The following is a 19,495-nucleotide window of genomic DNA, read 5'->3' as shown; positions in this document are numbered from 1 at the left end:
GAATTTAGGTGCCTTTTTTAGATGAAATTTGGTTCTGTACAATTTTAAATGAATCTAGCAATACCTGATTAATTTGGGTGACCTCGGTTTAACCGAGATGGGTGTCCAATTTAACTGAGCTCACTATTTTTACATTTTTTGTTAATTACTTTAGTTAAATAATATTAATTTTTATTATACTGATTATAGGGACTGAAGATGGATGTATGAAGTCCCTAAACACACACAAGAATACATCAATGACATGAAAGAATTTATGAGATTTGCCAAGGATATAGAGACTAAGATACATCAATATTTGTATTGTCCATACATTGGCTGCGACAATAAGAAGATGTGATTGGACTAAGCACACATCAGAGAACACTTGATTGAAAGGGATTATAAAGAATGATATACATATTGTACCAAACACAGTGAACACGGCGAATGCTAGGATATTGAGAAAGATATTGGCATTGCCTACAATGATATGTTGCCTGACGGTGATGTCATGTTGAAAGAGAATGATACTAACAATCTGTATTAGATATTGCGGGATACAGAAGCTACAGGTTTTGATAAATTCAAGGCCTTTTGGACCATCCATCTAGATGTTACATTACAGAAGTCATTGTGGCCATGATATGTCTGGTAGCTACTATCCTCGTATCAGTGAACATCTAAAAATCTAACTCAGAACATGAACATAATTACATAAAGTAGCACAACATCGTCTTGACTAACAGCGGCTCGCACTGACGACCGATCATAGCTCATTAGACAGCTACGTTGTTCCATGACAGCAAGAGATGCAAGTTTTTTTTTCTTTTGTTATTGGGTGGATTCATAACTCACTCGGTTGAATTAAAGATGCGTTTAGTAGGGATCTAAATTTTCTCAAAAGAGTTTCAGTTTTAGATTTTTTCTGAAAATATTTCTTTATGAATCAGAATTACCTTTGAAAACTGTTTGTCTAGCTAGATGAATTATTTTCCTCAAAGAGATAATGGTATTGTAAATGACCACTTTGCCCTTATGCTAATATGCTATTGTAACACCCTGAGTATTATGAAAATATAATGTGATTTTTTTTCATATTCTAGGAATTAAATTGAGGCCTAAAAATTCAAAGAATAATTAGAAGTTGTCAAGTTACATGAATTTCTTAAGACACATGGTAGGTGGTAAAATTACTAAAATTGGACCATATGTTTCTAACCATCTCTAGTATTTAGCGTAATTTTTATAAAAAAATTAGACTACTCTTGAACCACCAAAAAAAATTCGAGAATACAAATAAGAAAATAAACATACTAAGTACACGCAATACCAAACATTAACTTTCTTTTTCCTCGGGTCGTTCTCCTGTCTCTCTCTTCAGGGCCGTCGATTAGCAAGGGCAGGGTGGGCGACTGCACAGGGCCTCCACCCTGCAAGGGGTCTTACGTGACCATTAATCCTACCTTACTAAAATTAATTTTTAAAATTTTAGATTATTAATTAGGTCATCAATTTATTAACTTGGCCATTTATCTCATTGCAAACAGCTAAGTCTCATGAATTTTTGTGTGAAGATTAGATAGAACTATACGACTAGTACTAAGCATGTTTTAGTCTTTAGGTGTAACTGAAATTTAATCACCGGTTCAAATTGAATACTATGGTATAGCATATAGAATATAAATAGACTCTTCATAAATCACAACTCTTCTAGATTGAACATTATTATATTTTTATGAATTTCTCAAATATTCCTCTTTTATTTATAAATATTGACCACATATAACATTAATTCTGTTTTTAACGGTACACATACAATTGTATTCGAGAAAAGATGTCTTTTTTTCTGAGAGCGTAATTTCAATTTTGCACAGGGCCCCTATATACTGCGGTCCGGCGCCGCTCTCTTCTTCCATTGCTGCAGCCGCACACCACTGAGCAGCAGCACGAGCTCCACGGTTCCTCGTCCCGGCGTCTGATGGACAAATCAGCAGTGTCACAGGTGCGTAATAACGACAGAACTCGACGGGGAGGTCGATTCCCAGCCGACCGTTTCTTAGAGAAATCACTCTGCAGCCGATTCACCCAACTAGCTTACAGGTCGAGAAATGTTTCTGGTAGGTGTGGGCATTCGGTTTTTCCGGTTTGTACGGTTTGGTTTTTTCGGTGTTGGAATATTTTGGTTTTTTAATAATGCAAACCGAAGTTCCTGTAAAAATTTGAAAAACCGCCAATTTCTGTTTCGGTTTCGGTTTTCACCATTTCATCTGAACTGAAGGCATCCAGCAGACACATCAAGCAGCAGCAAAAACCAATACTACGCTGGGGTTAGGCGCTGATCGTTGGATATCATCCAGCATGATGGAATGCGACTATGCAAATGAAGATCACTTGATCAGTACAGTTCCCATCACTCCAACTTTCCAACGGACCAACATGCTAAGAAACACTCAAAATACAGAACCAAGGAGAGATCCAAACCAGCAAGGCAGCAACAAATTAGCAGGCGAACAATCAAAACTAAGAACTTCAGAAGGCAGTAGATGAACTCAGACTCAGACTCAGACTCAGAACTCAGAATCAGTGTGATATGTCAAATGTTCAAATGATGAAATGAACTTGAGAACTTCAAGCTGGACACTAAACTACTAAAGTATGCAGAACGAAGTTGAGATAATATTACTTATTCACAATTTCTCATATTCACATTGATTAGTGACACTTGACTACTTGAGATAATATCACATATTCAAATCAACATTGAACAATAGTCAATAACTCATTAGAACAGTAATCACATATGATGGCTTCATCACAAACAGATCAGATCACACAAACAGATTCATATCACACAAACCGATCAAGATTTCAGATAATGAGCACTTGAACAGACCAATAGATCATGCCATACAAACACTCCAAACAGACTGATACATGGACATATTAAGATTTAAGAGTCACACAAACAAATATATTACAATTTAAGTCTGACACATCACAATTATATTCAGCAGAGGAAAGATTGAAAGAATATACGTTGGAGGAGTGCTCGGTTGTCGCCGTCGTTGCAGCCCCCACCGGAAAAAAGCTCGCCTAGTCTGCTCGTGCTCGGGGCTCGGGCGTAGGCTAGCTTGACAGCCCGTGCTCGTTTGCTCTCTGCTCGGCGGGCGGTGTCCAGTAGTTTGACAGCATGTCGGTGGTCGGCGTCCAGTGGCTTGGCACAAGGGCTGGGCGGGCAGTGTCAGTCACTACAGCGGTGGGCGACGGCTAGCACTCCGGCGGTAGGCGACTAGGCATTAGGGATAGGCAGAGGCGGGTGGGTACCTTGGCGGTGGCAGATCGACGCCGTGGTCAGCTGGCGGTGGCAGCTAGGGTTAGGTTGCTGTGCTTTGTAGGTGTCTCACCGTCTGACTATCTCACCATTTTGGGGAGTTGGGGAGTCAAGGCCTTAGGGTCGGGGGTTAGGGACTCAGGGGACTCGGGTGGGCTGCTTGCTTGGGCCTTGGGTCGTTGGGGGAGTCACCGAGTCGGGGCCCTGGGGAGGCAAGTAGACAGCCAACTAGACAAACAGGAGTCGACGAGTCGCTAAGTCGGTCTTTGGGTTCTTCGATTTTAGGCACATAAAAAACCGAACCGAGATCCGAACACCAAATAGCATTGAAACAGAAACCGAACTGGCCATCAAAAACCGAAAAACCGATAATTTTGGTGGTTCGAGTTTGGTTCGGTACGGTTTTTTGGTTTTAGTTTTTTTCTAGGCTCAGTTTCTGGTGATTCTCCGAGAAATTGCCGACGCCCAAAGTTGTTTGATAGGGATTATGCATCATCGGCTGAGAAACATTATGTTTCTCTCAGCCAAACACACCCTAAAGATATACTTTCACCTATTTAAATAGAAAAAATAAATAAAAATAGTAATCTAATTAGATAGTCACTTGCATCTCTAATGGCAGCGCCTGTGACGTTGTAGCCTTGTAGGTAGCACTCTCTCTCCAATTAGCATGGAAAAAGATACGACATGCAAATGCGCATAGCTGGAACGAGGCGCTAAAGATATTGGCCCCACCGCAGGCCCGCAGCCGCACACGTCGACCGGCCTTACGCTTAGATGTGCCCGTATTGGTACGACCTCACCTGGTCCAGATCACCGTGACGAGTTGATCGAGGTTGCCAACTGCTGGCCTATCGGTCGAGCTCCATTGTTTCTCTACCATTTCGTACGTTTTCCAGCTCCACTGAGATCGAGACGCCGTGCAACAAACAATATGGTGCACAGGCGTAAGATTCTCAAACAACAAAAATATGGTCGCGCGCTTCCGGTTTCGATGGCCCTATGCATCTACACGTACGATTCATGCATGTGCATTTGCAACAGCTAAGCCTGCTCTCATCTGAAAACAGCCTATACGTTCTTATCGCCTTATCCATGCATGCACAGGAAGCACCATTTCGTTGCCGTCTTATCCCGCGTGAAGCTGAAGCCCAACCGAGTTTCAAATTTCGAAACTCTGTTGCGATGGCGCCGTGAGCTCACACTCGCTATATATACTCCGCTCGATCCATGCACGCTAACCCATCGATCGCCTCACCAAACTAACACACCACGCTACAATGGCGTCCTCCCGTCTTCTCCTCCTCGTCGCCGCCTCACTGCTCTGCGGCGCCGTCCCGCTCATCTCTGCCTCCTCGCGGAACACCCGCCTCCCTGCCAGCAGCCTCCCAGGCGGCGCCTCCACGCCGAACACCACCGTCGACTCGGCCGGCGGCGGCAAGGTGTACACCAAGGTGTGCGACGCGACGCGGTTCGCGGGTCTGGGCCTGGATATGGCGGCGTTCCCCTATTGCAACGCGTCGCTGCCCTACGCGGAGCGGGTGCGCGACCTCGTCGGCTGGATGACCGTGGAGGAGAAGGTCGGCAACCTCGGCGACCTCTCCCGTGGCGCGCCACGCGTCGGCCTGCCGCCCTATCGGTGGTGGGCCGAGGCGCTGCACGGCGTCGCCAGCACCGGCCCGGCCACCCTCTTCGACGACGTCGGCGCCAAGAACCACTCCGGCCGCGTCGCCGTCAACAACGCCACCGTCTTCGCCAACGTGATCAACAGCGCCGCCTCCTTCAACGAGACCCTATGGAAGTCCATCGGTCAGGTACATACTCGATCACATCATGTTCTACGCGCATGCATGTTCATGGCACATATTGTGTTCATGCATTTGCAATATTTTATACTTCGATTTCCACTCTAATCGAAAGCTATATTTGATTGGAATGTCATCCGCAGCATTACTAGTAGATTGTTAAACTGCAAAAATAATCTGCTGATTATTGGATGCGCGCATGCATGCAGGCAGTGTCGACGGAGGCCCGGGCGATGTACAACCTCGGCAAGGGCGGGCTGACGTACTGGAGCCCCAACATCAACGTGGTGCGCGACCCGCGGTGGGGGCGTGCCCTCGAGACGCCCGGCGAGGACCCCTACGTCGTCGGCCGCTACGCCGTCAACTTCGTGCGCGGCATGCAGGACGTCCCTGGCCACGACGGCGATGGCGACCCCTTCTCCCGGCCGATCAAGACGTCCACCTGCTGCAAGCACTATGCCGCCTACGACCTCGACAACTGGCTCAACCACACCCGCTTCGACTACGACGCGCGCGTCACCGAGCGTGATATGGTCGAGACCTTCCTCCGCCCCTTCGAGATGTGCGTCCGCGAGGGCGACGCCAGCAGCGTTATGTGCTCCTTCAACCTCGTCAACGGTGTCCCCGCCTGCACTGACGCGCGCCTCCTCTCCCAGACCATCCGCGGTGACTGGCAGCTCCATGGCTACATCGTCTCCGACTGTGACGCCGTCCAGGTCATCGCCGATGACATCAAGTGGCTCAACTACACCGGCGCGGAGGCCGGCGCCGCCGCGCTCAAGGCTGGGCTCGACCTCGACTGTGGCCAGGCCTGGAAGGTGAAGGACGGCAAGATGATCGGCGATTACCTCAGCATGTACGGCATGACCGCCGTGGCCGAGGGGAAGATGCGCGAGTCTGACATCGACAACGCGCTCAAGAATCAGTTCATGACGCTCATGAGGGTCGGATACTTCGACGACATCCCGCAGTACGCATCCCTCAACGAGACGGACATATGCACCGACGAGCACAAGAGCCTCGCCCTCGACGGCGCCAGGCAGGGGATGGTGCTCCTCAAGAACGAGAACAGCATGTTGCCGTTGGACCCGAAGAAGATTGGTGCCATCGCTGTGCACGGCCCGCACGTCGAGGCACCAGAGAGTGTCATGGACGGGGGTTACACAGGCAAGGACTTGATAAAACTTGTAGCGCTACTCTTCACCATATGACAATATCATGAAACCTTATAGAAAACTATGCTTCAGTACCGGATTTAAACTGCTAAAAAATGTTACTGATATTACTACAGGCCCACCGTGCCGGTACGTGACGCCACGCGAAGGTATAAGCCAGGATGTGAAGATCTCACACCACGCCAACATTAGCATCTACTTCGGTGGCATAAACCTACACATTGAGATGGAGGGCAACGACAGAGAGGATATTCTCCTGCCCAAGAACCAAACAGAGGAGATCCTCCGTGTCGCCGCAGCCTCACCAAACCCGATCGTCCTGGTGCTCTTGTCAGGAGGCGGCCTCGATGTGTCCTTTGCGCAGAACAACCCGAAGATCGGTGCCATCCTCTGGGCCGGGTACCCTGGTGGTGAAGGTGGCAACGCCATTGCCGATGTCATCTTTGGGAGATGCAATCCTGGTAAATCCGCATTCCCTTTCTGTTCTTATCAAAATTATTTTGTAAAATACAGTACACATGTTGATGTATGAAATGCTACTGCTCTAACCAGGAGGAAGGCTGCCACTGACATGGTACAAGAACAAATACATCTACCAGATCCCCATGACGTCCATGGATTTCCGCCCGGTGCCGAAGCACGGGTACCCCGGCAGGACGTACAAGTTCTACGACGGCCCGGAGGTGTTGTACCCCTTCGGCCACGGCCTCAGCTACACCAAGTTCCTCTACGAGACCTGCTGCAACGGCACCACCATCAAAATGCTGACCGCCGGCCGCCACTGCAAGGAGCTCAGCTACAACCCCAGCGCATCCTTGGCCGCCCCAGCCTGCCCCGCGATCAACGTCGACGGCCACGCCTGCACCGAGACCGTGAGCTTCAACGTCAGCGTGATCAACGGCGGCGGCAGGGACGGCGCCCACGCCGTGCTGGTGTACACCGTACCGCCGCCCGAGGTGGCTGACGCGCCCATCAAGCAGGTGGCCGCGTTCCGGCGGGTGTTCGTGCCGGCGTGGAGCACCGCCACCGCGCGGTTCACGCTGAACGTGTGCCGGGCGTTCGGCATCGTGGAGCGGACGGCGTACACCGTCGTGCCGTCCGGGGTCAGCACCGTGCTCGTCCAGAACGGCGACTCGTCGGTGTCTTTCCCCGTCAAGATCGAGTTTTCCGTCTAGTTTCTGGTTCTATCTCAGTGATGGATGATTTAGGGTCGTCTTGTTCATTTATTTTGCTTCCTCTCGGCATTCAGCATCGTGCTGAATTATGGAGCCCGTGTTAGTGTCATGATGTTCAGTTCAAAGGGGACGGCTTGTTCTCACGTATCTGTTACAAGAACCGAATAAATTTAGTACCAATTTTTTTGGGAGGAAAAGGCAGTAAAGTTTAGCCAGTGTAGTTATATGTTCTTGGTTGCACTTCGTGATGGATGCAAAAATTAGCTGCTGCTCTGTGTTAGAAAATCTGAAATTTTACAACTAAATATAGGCCTATCTCAACATCATGAAAGAACCGATTCTATTTCTTAAAGGTTTTTAGCACTATATATACGAGGCAGAAGCTCTCATTATAACACATAAATGACTAAAGAATAGACAGTCTTTTCCCTACTCTTATGTCCCTTTTTTGTAATTGTTCTCTCGAGGGATCGCTGGACTACATTCGGTAGCAGCGGTTTCTCAACACATGATCAGCACAAAGCTCTGCCAAAGATAAAATATGGAATTAGATTGTCTCGCTCGCAAGAATTGAAATGTACGATCAATTTGGTACATATACTCGTTGTTACTGTTTATTTTGTGTCAAAATATATATGAATCACATGAACAGTATTGTTCTCATATGAATAGTAGCGAGTATTGTATGTACTACATCGTAGTAGCATTGTGTATGCATGAATAATAGTGCATATGTATGAATAGTAGCATCACCTCGTACGCTAAACAATATCCAACACATGAACATGGTGAAGCGAGCAGGGTTCACAAATGCGTCGTTAACGCTTGAAAATTGCGGTAACCGAGCTTACCGCTCCGTACCGTTAATAGAAATCATTTGGTAATCAAATTTAAATTAAAAAAAATACTAAAAAATTAGAGACAATTCTAAGACCTTATGTGAAAAACTTTTTCAAAAATAATATTGTTTGCATCATATTCTATAGAGAGGAAATTTGAAAAAAAAAAAAAGAAAAAAGTTGAAGCACGTAGCTCATTTATTAACTTATATTAAGGAAAAGTTGTTAACACATATTTTTTTAAGGACGTATCTTAAGAGGATCTTTAAAATTAGTTTCATTTCATTTAGAGTTTTATTAATTTCTCCATGATTTTTACAAAGTTCACAAGCATGAATTAAATATGTTAAGAAACATCATTGTAATTAACTTTTTCATGTCTACCATTATTTCCTACATAAAGTATAGTATAAGGAGACTAATAAAAGTGGTTTCACTAATTTTGGAGGTACGATGGGTTAGTTATGAATTAATCTAGTTGCAACATATTTACAATATCCTGCATGTAAGAATAACTATTTAAAGAGTTCATGTATTTTTAAAAGACAAAAGATCATGTAAGAAGACTAACAAAATTGGTTTCATGATTTTTGGATTAGCAAAGAGTAAACTATGCATTTAACTTGGTTTAGTAAATACATTTTCTCAAAGAAAATATTCAACTTTTTATGAGTATAAATACTTTTATCATGTAGATTATGTTATAAGGAAACCAATAAAATTCCTTAATCGTGTGATTAAGCTTAATCATACATCATTAGCATCATAATTAATTTTGAGGTAAAATATTTTGACGCACTAGAGCACTTCGTTTGAAATCAATTGGATGAGAGAAAGAAATTCAGGAGAGAAAAGAATTATATTCACAATTAAAACGGACCTCTTTCTCTCTAACATGTGGGACCCACCCGGCCCCACACCTCCTCCACTCAAAAGGGGCAGCCCACCTGCCCTCTCTCTCTCCTCTACTCACTCCCCACGTTTCCCCCACCCAAGCTGCTGCAGCAGCAACACCCTTCCTCTCTCCCTCTCACACTCAAGCACTCTCTCTTTTCCTCCAAAATCCGAGCTCAAGTGGAGGATTTAAGGTATGCATGTGTTACCATTGCATTCTCTAGCTCATGAGCTACTCATCTATCCAATTCATTTTCGTTTTCGTGGAAGAATCGAGTAGTTCTTGAAGTTCTTGGCATTCTTGAGCTTTTTGGAGCAAAAAATGGAGTTTTGGTCGAATCTGAGCTCTAGAGTCGTTTTGGTAGTTGATGAACAAGTTCTAGTACCCTTAGACTATCACTAACATACTATCACTAACATATTCCCTTTAGGCTTGGAAAAGATCGCAACTCGAATCAACCAAAAATCCACTCAACAACAGTTTTCTGACTGACTCGGATACTCTGGACTCACCCGGATACTACGGGTTCAACAGAATTTGTCCGATGAATTGTGTTAAAAATTGGTTAGGGTTTAGGGTACGCTTGTGTAGCACAGATTTGTAAAATGAGTCAAAACACCTAAGTGAAAAAATCGTGAAGAAACCAAGTCGGTATCGCTCGGATTATCCGGACAAACCAGGAGACTCTGGGTAGTTATGTGATCGTGTAGCTGAGAGCTTCATTCGGAACCTCACTCGGAGTGTCCGGGGTATCCGAATAATCCGAACCGACCCAGAGGTTCCGAGTTAAGTTAAAATAATGCTAACCGAGAGCATGTCCTGGAGGATGGCCTAGATACTCCGGATTCACCCGGATACTCCGGGCCAGCCAAATAAAAAGCAGTAACCGAGCATCTCTTCCGGAGGCTCCGAGCCCGGATGCTTCGAACCAGTCCGGATACTCCGGATGGCTGTTATTTTCTGGTTTTTGTTTAGATCGTTTAGTATTGCATTGATTCACATATCTTATACTTCTAGCATGTTGTTAAGCATTGTGGTATGTATTGTTGCACTTTATTCATACTCATGGCGTTGCATGTGTTATTCTTTTTAGAGAACGTCGAGCTGGTGATCCAGAAGAGCGAGGGAAACTTTGGGCAGCCACCTAAACAGCAAGGCAAGCATCTAACATATTGCACCCTGTCAGTTGAATTGAATGAAGTCTAAATATTGATAAATTATGCTTATGTATAGGTTTGCATGTATAGGGAGTCGATGTCGGGAACAAATGGGTATAAACTACGCCAATTGCATTCTTCTACCTTGATGACTTGTTCATCTACATTCCTTGTAGCTTTGAGATGATGTTATGTCTAGGTACAAGTTCGACTTATATACTTAGCCATGCTTACGTCTTTTGGTAGAAGTCGAACGCCGGCGTTTTTCGTTGTTCGCGAGCATAGGATTTACTTTTGTCACACAAATACCTTTGTTGAGGTGGTTATGGTTGGTTGAGTGGTGAGTATGAGACGAGATGTGGGCAGTGTTAGGGGTGTTATCTGCACTCTAGGAAAGTCCAGGGAAATTCGGGAAGGGAACCCGTACACCGTAGGCCGCTTGTATCGTTTAAAGCTGATTATCGGGGCAGCTGGCTTTAGCACTTACCTTACTCACCACATGCCAATCTAATGGTAAGGCGAGCCAAATACCTTCGCAGCTGTGGCTTTGTGGGGCCTGAACATCAACGGTGTGAGCGGGCAGGCTTGTAAGTGGTATTAGTTTGCTCTGGGAGTAGTTCTAGTACCGCCAAGCCGAGCGGTATATGCCGCACACAGTTGGGGCTGGTTGGGGAAGGTTGACACGGGTACCCCTTGTGTGCACTTTAGCGGGTGGCACAAGCCGCATGATTCCCGAGTCGTGTGGGTCTAGGAGTATCCCCTGCAGGGTGTATAAACAGTTCGAACTGCCGCGCTCTCGGTCATGAGCATACTATTGTTTTATTTGCACCCGATCGTAGAGTTCTTGCTTGTGGATGATGGTTCGGATATGTGGTTTGTGGTTTGAATATGTGGAAGGTGGTCGAGATGGCACTTGTTATACATTGATATTATTATAGCTTCATATGATTAGTTGGTAGTTCCAGGGTAATTTCATATATGTTGGTTAAGTTAGTTGCTCAACATATGTCTAGATTGCTTATCGCTTTAATCAACATAACCGCATGTTTATATTCTTGCTAACAGCTCAATGTATAATTCTTGGAGTCAGAATATTATATACCCATATTGTGTAAGTCTTGCGAGTACCTTCGTACTTAGAGTGTTGCCCTTAAGTTGATGCAGGTACTCCGGCTGCTGAGGAAGGGGTGGTGTTCGGCTATTTTGTGCCTGCCGATCAGGGTGGCGGGCAGGAGTAGTGCATCCTACTCCGAAGCTCGAGCTTTTGTGGTGGAGTCTAAGGGCATGTGGCTCCACTCTCTTTTGTTGTCTAGTTTATTCTTTCCGCTGCGTAGATCTTTAGATAGTTAGGAGTTGAGGGGTTTTTGTCTCCTCCTAGCTCGCTTTTGTTATAAATTATTAGAATCAGTTGCATGCTTAATTTTTTAATATAAATGTTTATTACTTGCTCTTTATTAAGCTATGTTGTGATGTACTATGTTGAAGGTATGTGTTCCGATCCTTGGGCATAAAACACGTGTCGGGACTATCAGAAAGGGATTCTGGTTAGTCGTCAAGGTTGGATTATGAATAATAATCCTCCTGATGATTAATTAGAATACTGTTTAGACAGTTACTCACAGTGTTGGTATCAGAGCATGGTTTAATTAAGTACCCTAAACACAATTAGAACATTGTTTAGTAAGTAGTTAACTTCACTAAGCAACTCACTAAAATTTTCTTCGTGCATTTGAATGATCGATATGTATGAACCTGCTATATTATACCCCTAAGAATAACGTTTGTAGTTGTGAGGCTTATTGGGGTGAGATGCATTTGAGAAAGATACGTGTAGATCAGAAGCGAGTATACTTTCATGTTTCATTGCTCATTTTGCATCATACCTTTGGACATGCATTTTCATCAGTATATATTATACGGATCCAAATAAGCAATATCCACCATAGCGAGTAACATTAGTTGGAGTTTGATTTTTTACCTATGTCGGTAATTAACCTTCGCCTCACCTTCTTCTCATCATCACGACAGGATGAGAACCCATGACAGTTTGGGAGATCTTTCCGAGGGTTCTAATGAGAATAACCTTCCGCCGCCTCCACCGTCGAGCATGGCGGAAGTGCTCATGCAAATTGAGCAGAACCACTAGACGAATCAGGTGCTCCTTGAGGCCCTCGTGCGCAACACGACTCCTCATGGAGGTGCAGCTGGGCACCGAGATGACTTCTCGGATTTTCTAAGGACTCAGTCGCCTACCTTCACGCATGCTGAGGACCCACTCGACGCCGACCATTGGCTTCGCACCATTGGGCAGAAGCTCGCACTCCTTCGATGCGAGGACTACGAGAGGACGCTCTTCGCCACTCATCAGCTTCAAGGTTCGGCGGGCACGTGGTGGTCCAACTACTTGGCCATACACCCCACCAATCATCGGGTGTCTTGAGCGGAGTTCCGCCAGGCATTCCGGGATTCTCATATTCCTAAGGGCCTTGTGGAGATCAAAAGAAGGGAATTCATGGACCTCAAGCAAGGAGGTAGATCAGTGATGGAGTACGTGCAGATGTTCAACCACCTTGCACAATATGCTCAAGATGAAGTGAGCACCTACGAGCGAAAGCAATACCGCTTCGTTAACAGCCTCAATTCGAAGATGCAAGACCGGTTGTCGGCGCACGAGTTCGCTGATTTCAACAAACTTGTGAGCACCTCGCTCACGGTGGAATTCAAGTTGAAGAACCACCAAGAGGAGAAGAAGCGCAAGAGGGGTTCGTCGCCTTCCATGGGCGGGAGTTCTCAACATGCCCGCACGGAGAGTCAACCTCCACCATCTCACGTGTCGGCACCGACTACTCCACGACCGATGTGGTTGGTGCAATGTTCGGCTTTCTCCGCTCCACAGGGGCAGCCTGCAAGACCCGTCGGCTCTCAAGTGAGCGTGACAGGTGGTCCCGACAGCCCATGCTACAACTGCGATCGTGTCGGCCACTATGCGTGGGATTGCCCGTACCCGCGGCCGGGAGCCGTGGTGACTGCTTCCAGGTCACTACTGGCTTAGTCTGCGCCATAGTCCTCTCAGGCGACCCACGTCCCCAAGCATGGCCGAGCACTCCACACTAACGCCGACGAGGTTCAGGAGGGTGATACCATCCTGATGGGTACGTTGAGTATGAGTTTCAATTCTGTCATCATTCCTGCATTGATTCTGTTTGATTCCGGGGCCTCTCACTCCTTCATAGCTACGAGATATACCTGGCGGCACGGGCTGAAAGTCAGTGCCACCACTTCACCGTATGTCATCGATGCACTCGGGGCCAAGATTCTAGTAAGTCAGTGTGTGCCCAGGGCATCGGTCATTGTCAATGTGACGCATTTTGGTGCAAACTTGCTGGTGATGGACTCAAAGGGGACATATGTCATTTTGGAGATGAACTGGCTCACCAAAAATGAAGTTGTCATGGATTGTGCTCGGTGAACCATCACCCGAAATGGTCCGTCCGGCACTAGGAATCAGTTGAAACTTGAGGGTGTCGGTTCTTGTCTCTTTGCTTTAAAGGTTGTCCCCACCATAGACCTGTTGAGTATTCCTGTGGTGTGGGAATTCCCAGATGTCTTTCCGGATGAATTGCCAGGAATGCCGCCTGACCGAACAGTTGAGTTCTCAATTGGCTCCAATTTCCAAGAAATCTTACAAGATGTCATCAGTTGAGCTAGTTAAGCTGAAGAAGCAGCTTCAGGAATTGCTATCCAAGGGATTTATTCGTCCGAGCTCCTCACCCTGGGGATGTTCGGCACTCTTTGTGAAGAAGAAGGATGACACTCTGCGGATGTTTGTTGATTACCGCCCGCTGAATGAAGTCACAGTGAAGAACAAGTATCCTCTCCCTAGGATTGACATCTTGTTCAATCAGCTAACCGGTGCCCGGGTCTTCTCGAAGATAGACTTGAGACTGGGCTATCATCAGATTAAGGTCCGACCGGAGGATATCCCAAAGACGGCTTTCTCGACCCGCTACGGGCTATATGAATTCACCGTCATGTCCTTTGGATTGACGAATGTGCCAGCATTCTTCATGTACTTGATGAACACGGTGTTTATGGAGGAATTTGATAAGTTCATCGTGGTTTTCATCGATGACATTCTTATATACTCCAAGACTGATGAAAAGCATGTTGAGCACCTCCATATTGTTCTTGGCCGACTCAGAGATCATCAGCTTTATACCAAGTTCAGCAAATGCGAGTTCTGGCTCAGAGAGGTAGCTTTTCTAGGTCATGTGCTGTCAGAGAACGATGTTGTAGTTGACCCAAGCAAGGTGCAGGATGTGCTCAATTGGGTTCCATCACTCACCGTGTGATAGTTTCCCACAGTGTGGTATCCACAGCGTGGTTCCTAGACTTATCGTCCTTTCCCTGACTCGTACCGAATCTCGGGGCGAGATTCTTCTTAAAGGGGAGAGGGAGGTTTGTCACGTCCCAAATTCTTTAATCTCGTGATTAAGCTTAATCATACATCATTAGCGTCATAATTAATTTCAAGGTAAATTATTTTGGCGCACTAGAACACTTCGTTTGAAATCAATTGGATGAGAGAAAGAAATTCGGGAGAGAAAATAATTATATTCGCAGCTAAAATGGACCTCTTTCTCTCTAACATGTGGGACCCACCCAGTCCCACACCTCCTCCACTCAAAAGGGGCAGCCCACCTGCCCTCTCTCTCTCCTCTACTCACTCCCCACGTTCCCCCCAGCAGCAGCAGCAGCACCCTTCCTCTCTCCCTCTCCCACTCAAGCACTCTCTCTTTTCCTCCAAAATCCGAGCTCAAGTGGAGGATTCAAGGTATGCATGTGGTACCATTGCATTCTCTATCTCATGATCTACTCATCTATCCAATTCATTTTTGTTTTTGTAGAAGAATCGAGTAGTTCTTGAAGTTCTTGGCATTCTTGAGCTTTTTGGAGCAAAAATAGAGTTTTGGTCGAATCTGAGATCTAGAATCATGTTGGTAGTTGATGAGCAAGTTCTATTACCTTTAGACTATCCCTAACATGTTCCCTTTATGCTTGAAAAAGATCTCAACTCGAATCAACCAAAAATCCACTCAAGAATAATTTTCTGGCTGACTTGGATACTCCGGGTTCAGCAGAATTTGTCCGATGAATTGTGTTCAAAATTGGTTAGGGTTCAGGGTGCGCATTTTATTTAGGATCATTTGGATAGGGCATGTACACGCTTGTGTAGCACAGATTTGTAAAATGAGTCAAAACACCTAAGTGGAAAAATCGTGAAGAAACCAAGTCTATATCGTTCGGATTATCCGGACAAACCCGGAGACTCCAGGTAGTTATGTGATCGTGTAGCTGAGAGCTTCATTCGAAACCTCACTCGGAGTGTCCGTGGTATCCCGAATAATCCAGACCAACCCGAAGGTTTCGAGTCAAGTTAAAATAATGCTAACCGAGAGCCTGTCCTGGAGGATGGCCCAGATACTCCGGAACCTGGATACTCCGAGCCAGTCAAATAAAAAGCAGTAACCGAGCATCTCTTCCAGAGGGTCACCCAGAGGGTCCGAGCCCGGATACTCCGAATCAGTCTGGATACTCTGGATGGCTGTTATTTTCTGGTTTTCATTTAGATCGTTTAGTATTGCATTGATCCGCATATCTTATACTTCTAGTATGTTGTTAAGCATTGTGGTATGCATTGTTGCACTTTATTCATACTCATGGCATTGCACGCGTTATTCTTTTTAGAGAACATCGAGCCGGTGATCCAGAAGAGCGAGGGAAACTTTGGGCAGCCACCTGAACAGCAAGGCAAGCATCTAACATATTGCACCCTGTCAGTTGAATTGAATGAAGTCTAAATATTGATAAATTATGCTTTTGTATAGGTTTGCATGTATAGGGAGTCTATGTCGGGAACAAATGGGTATAAACTACGCCAATTGCATTCTTCTACCTTGATGACTTGTTCATCCACGTTCCTTGTAGCTTTGAGATGATGTTATGTCTAGGTACAAGTTCGACTTATATGCTTAGCCATGCTTACGTCTTTCGGTAGAAGTCGAACGACGGCGTTTTCCGTTGTTCGCGAGCACATGATTTACTTTTGTCGCACAAATACATGGTTGAGGTGGTTATGGTTGGTTGAGTGGTGAGTATGAGACGAGATGTGGGCGGTTTTAGGGGTGTCATCTGCCCTCAAAGAAAGTCCGGGGGCAGTTCAGGAAGGGAACCTGGACATCGTAGGACGCTTGCATCATTTAAGGCCGATCGTCAGGGTAGTTAGGTTTAGCATTTACCTTACTCACCACATGCCGATCGAATGGTAAGGCGAGCCGAATACCTTTGCAGCTGTGGCTTTGTGGGGCCTGAACATTGACGGTGTGAGCGGGCGGGCTTGTAAGTGGTACTAGTTTACTCCGGGAGTAGTTCTAGTACCGCCACGACAAATAATGCATGCCGCACACGGTTGGGGCTGGTTGGGAAAGGTTGACACGGGTACTCCCTTATGTGCACTTTAGCGGGTGGCAGAAGCTGCATGGTCCCCGAGTCGTGTGGGTTCAGGAGTATCCCCCTGCAGGATGTATAAACAGTTTGAACTGCCGCGCTCTCGGTCATGAGCATGCTATTGTTTCATTTGCAACCGGTCGTAGAGTTCTTGCTTGTGGATGATGGTTCGGATATGTGGTTTGTGGTTCAGATATGTGGGAGGTGGTCGAGATGGCACTTGTTATGCATTGATACTTTTGTGGTTACAATTTCATATGATCAGTTGGTAGTTGCAGGGTAATTTCATATATGTTGGTTAAGTTAGTTGCTCACACATATGTCTAGGTTGCTTACCGCTTTAATTAACTTAACCGTATGTTTATATTCTTGCTAACAGCTCGATGCATAATCCTTGGAGTCGGGATATTATATACACATATTGTGTAAGTCTTGCGAGTACCTTCGTACTCAGGGTGTTGTCCTTAAGTTGATGTAGGTACTCCGGCTGCTGAGGAAGGGGCAGTGTTCAGCTATTTTGTGCGTGCCGATCAGGGTGGTGGGCAGGAGTAGTACATCATACTCCGAAGCTCGAGCTTTTGGAGTGGAGTCTAAGGGAATGTGGCTCCACTCTCTTTTGTTGTCTAGTTTATTCTTTCCGCTGCGTAGATCTTTAGATAGTTAAGAGTTGAGGGGTTTTTGTCTCCTCCTAGCTCACTTTTGTTATAAATTGTTGGAATCAGTTGCATGCTTAATTTTTGTAATATAAATGTTTATTAGTTGCTCTTTATTAATCTATGTTGTGATGTACTATGTTGGAGGTATGTGTTCCGATCCTTGGGCACAAAACACGTACCGGGACTACCAGAACAGGATTCTGGTTAATCGTCGAGGTTGGATTATGAATAATGATCCTCCTGATGATTAATTAGAATACTGTTTTGATGGTTCTCACACAGATTAAAAAAAGGAGGGGGTATGCAACTGGCATGAAGCTAGTGGCCTTGTAGCTCCGCCTCGCCGCCTGCTTGAAGCGACGCCGTTGTGTGCTTCCATATTGTCATATCGGGCGCCTTGAACACACCGCACCTCCCGATCAATGGAGCCACTCTGTAGGCCGCCTCCTCCTTCACCTTGCCGCGCCAGCCATCGTCGCTTGAAGCCGGCCACCCGTAGCCACATATGACACACTGGCACCCTCACTTCGCCGCATTGAATTGCTAGGCCGCCGGCCTTCTGCCCCATCTACGCCGCTCGAAGTAGCGCCGCCACGGGCTGGTGGCTTTGCCCTGCACCTGTAGCCGCCTGGCTGGAAGCCACAACCGTGGGCTCACCTCCTGCGCCCCCGCCACCATGCTTTACCTGTATGCGGTCAGACCGTGTGCCGCACCTCGCGCCGACCGGCGACGGTCCGAATGGTTGCTAGGGTTTGGAAACCCTAGCCACCTCGCTTTTAGGTTAGGCGGGTGGGATGGATGGACCGGGTCAACCCAAAAGGGTATGTAGGTCGGCCCGATAGAAGGAAAATCCGGTAAAAAAAAAAGAAAAGTAAAAGAAAAATCTGATTTTGCATTTAGCTCCCTAGATTTTCTTTTATTTGAGTGCAATCCTTGAAATTTTGCATTTAGGCCCCTAGATGTTCTAAAAATTATCCAGACTCTGTTTTTGCATAGAAGTACCCTAGAATTCGAATTTTATATCTGTTTTTGCAATTATATTGTACTTAATTATGTTATTATTGTTTCTATGTTGTTAATTATTGTTTTATTGTTTAAATTGTCTGTTATGCTTTTAAATTCAGTAAAATTCGAATAATAGCATAGAAAATATCAAAAAATTTGCAGTAATCCAATTTAGCAACATGATACAACGTTACTAGTAGTAATACTTGCATTATTAAATATGTAGATGACTGACATCATGAACATGGAGTTCGCTGAGCTGAGTGTTGCTGACCGCAACTATCTCACTTGGGCGTTGGATGTCCAAATTGTACTTGGAGCGAAAAGGCTCCACACTGCAATTGGCTTGGGAATAAGTAGCACAATGGTTCCAATGGAGGATGAGAATGATCAGGCACTTTATTTTCTTCGTCACCATCTCTCTCCCACTTTGAAGGATGAGTACATGGCAATGACCAACGGTAAGGCACTATAGGGCGCACTATAGGAGCATTTTGAGCTCCTTAAGTACATCATCAAGCTTCTCGCAAAGCAAAAATGGGGCCGACTCCATTGTTGTGACTTCAAGCATGTCAGGGAGTACAACTTCGTGTTGCACCGCATTTGCACACTCCTGTGCCTTTGTAGAAAAGAGATCACAGAAGAGGAGAAAATTGAGAAGACTCTCTCCACTTTCCACCTTAATACGGCAGAGTCCGCAAGTAATCACCGTCAATAGAAATACAAGAAGTATTCTAAATTGATTGACGTGTTGCACCTTCATAAAGTTCATGACGAAGTCATAAACAAGAATTCTTATATCAACCGCAAGGGAAGAACAATGGTCTTGAACTCAATCGCAGCTCTTTCAAAGCACACAAGAATCGCAATAAGAAGCAGAGGAAGGGAGGAAGTAAAGTGGTGGTAGATAAAATCAATCCTGATGATGATAATGGCAAGACAAAGAAAGATGTCAAGCCATGTGATGA

The 19,495-nt window shown here is 45.7% G+C and overlaps 1 protein-coding gene across 1 annotated transcript; it reads left to right on the top strand.

Annotated features, from left to right (window-relative positions):
* Positions 1-4,593: 4,593 nt before the first annotated feature.
* Positions 4,594-7,468, top strand: LOC133906010 (probable beta-D-xylosidase 2). The gene is made up of 4 exons (XM_062347817.1): positions 4,594-5,127; positions 5,328-6,285; positions 6,410-6,754; positions 6,846-7,468. Exons 1-4 carry the CDS (start codon positions 4,594-4,596, stop codon positions 7,466-7,468), a joined length of 2,460 nt encoding a protein of 819 aa, XP_062203801.1.
* The last annotated feature ends 12,027 nt before the right edge of the window (positions 7,469-19,495 follow it).

The sequence above is a fragment of the Phragmites australis genome, chromosome 23 (assembly GCF_958298935.1).
Source record: "Phragmites australis chromosome 23, lpPhrAust1.1, whole genome shotgun sequence".
In the NCBI taxonomy this organism is placed as follows: Eukaryota; Viridiplantae; Streptophyta; class Magnoliopsida; order Poales; family Poaceae; genus Phragmites; species Phragmites australis.
Note: the sequence above shows the minus strand (reverse complement) of the source record. Positions and strands in the feature narration are given on the sequence as shown.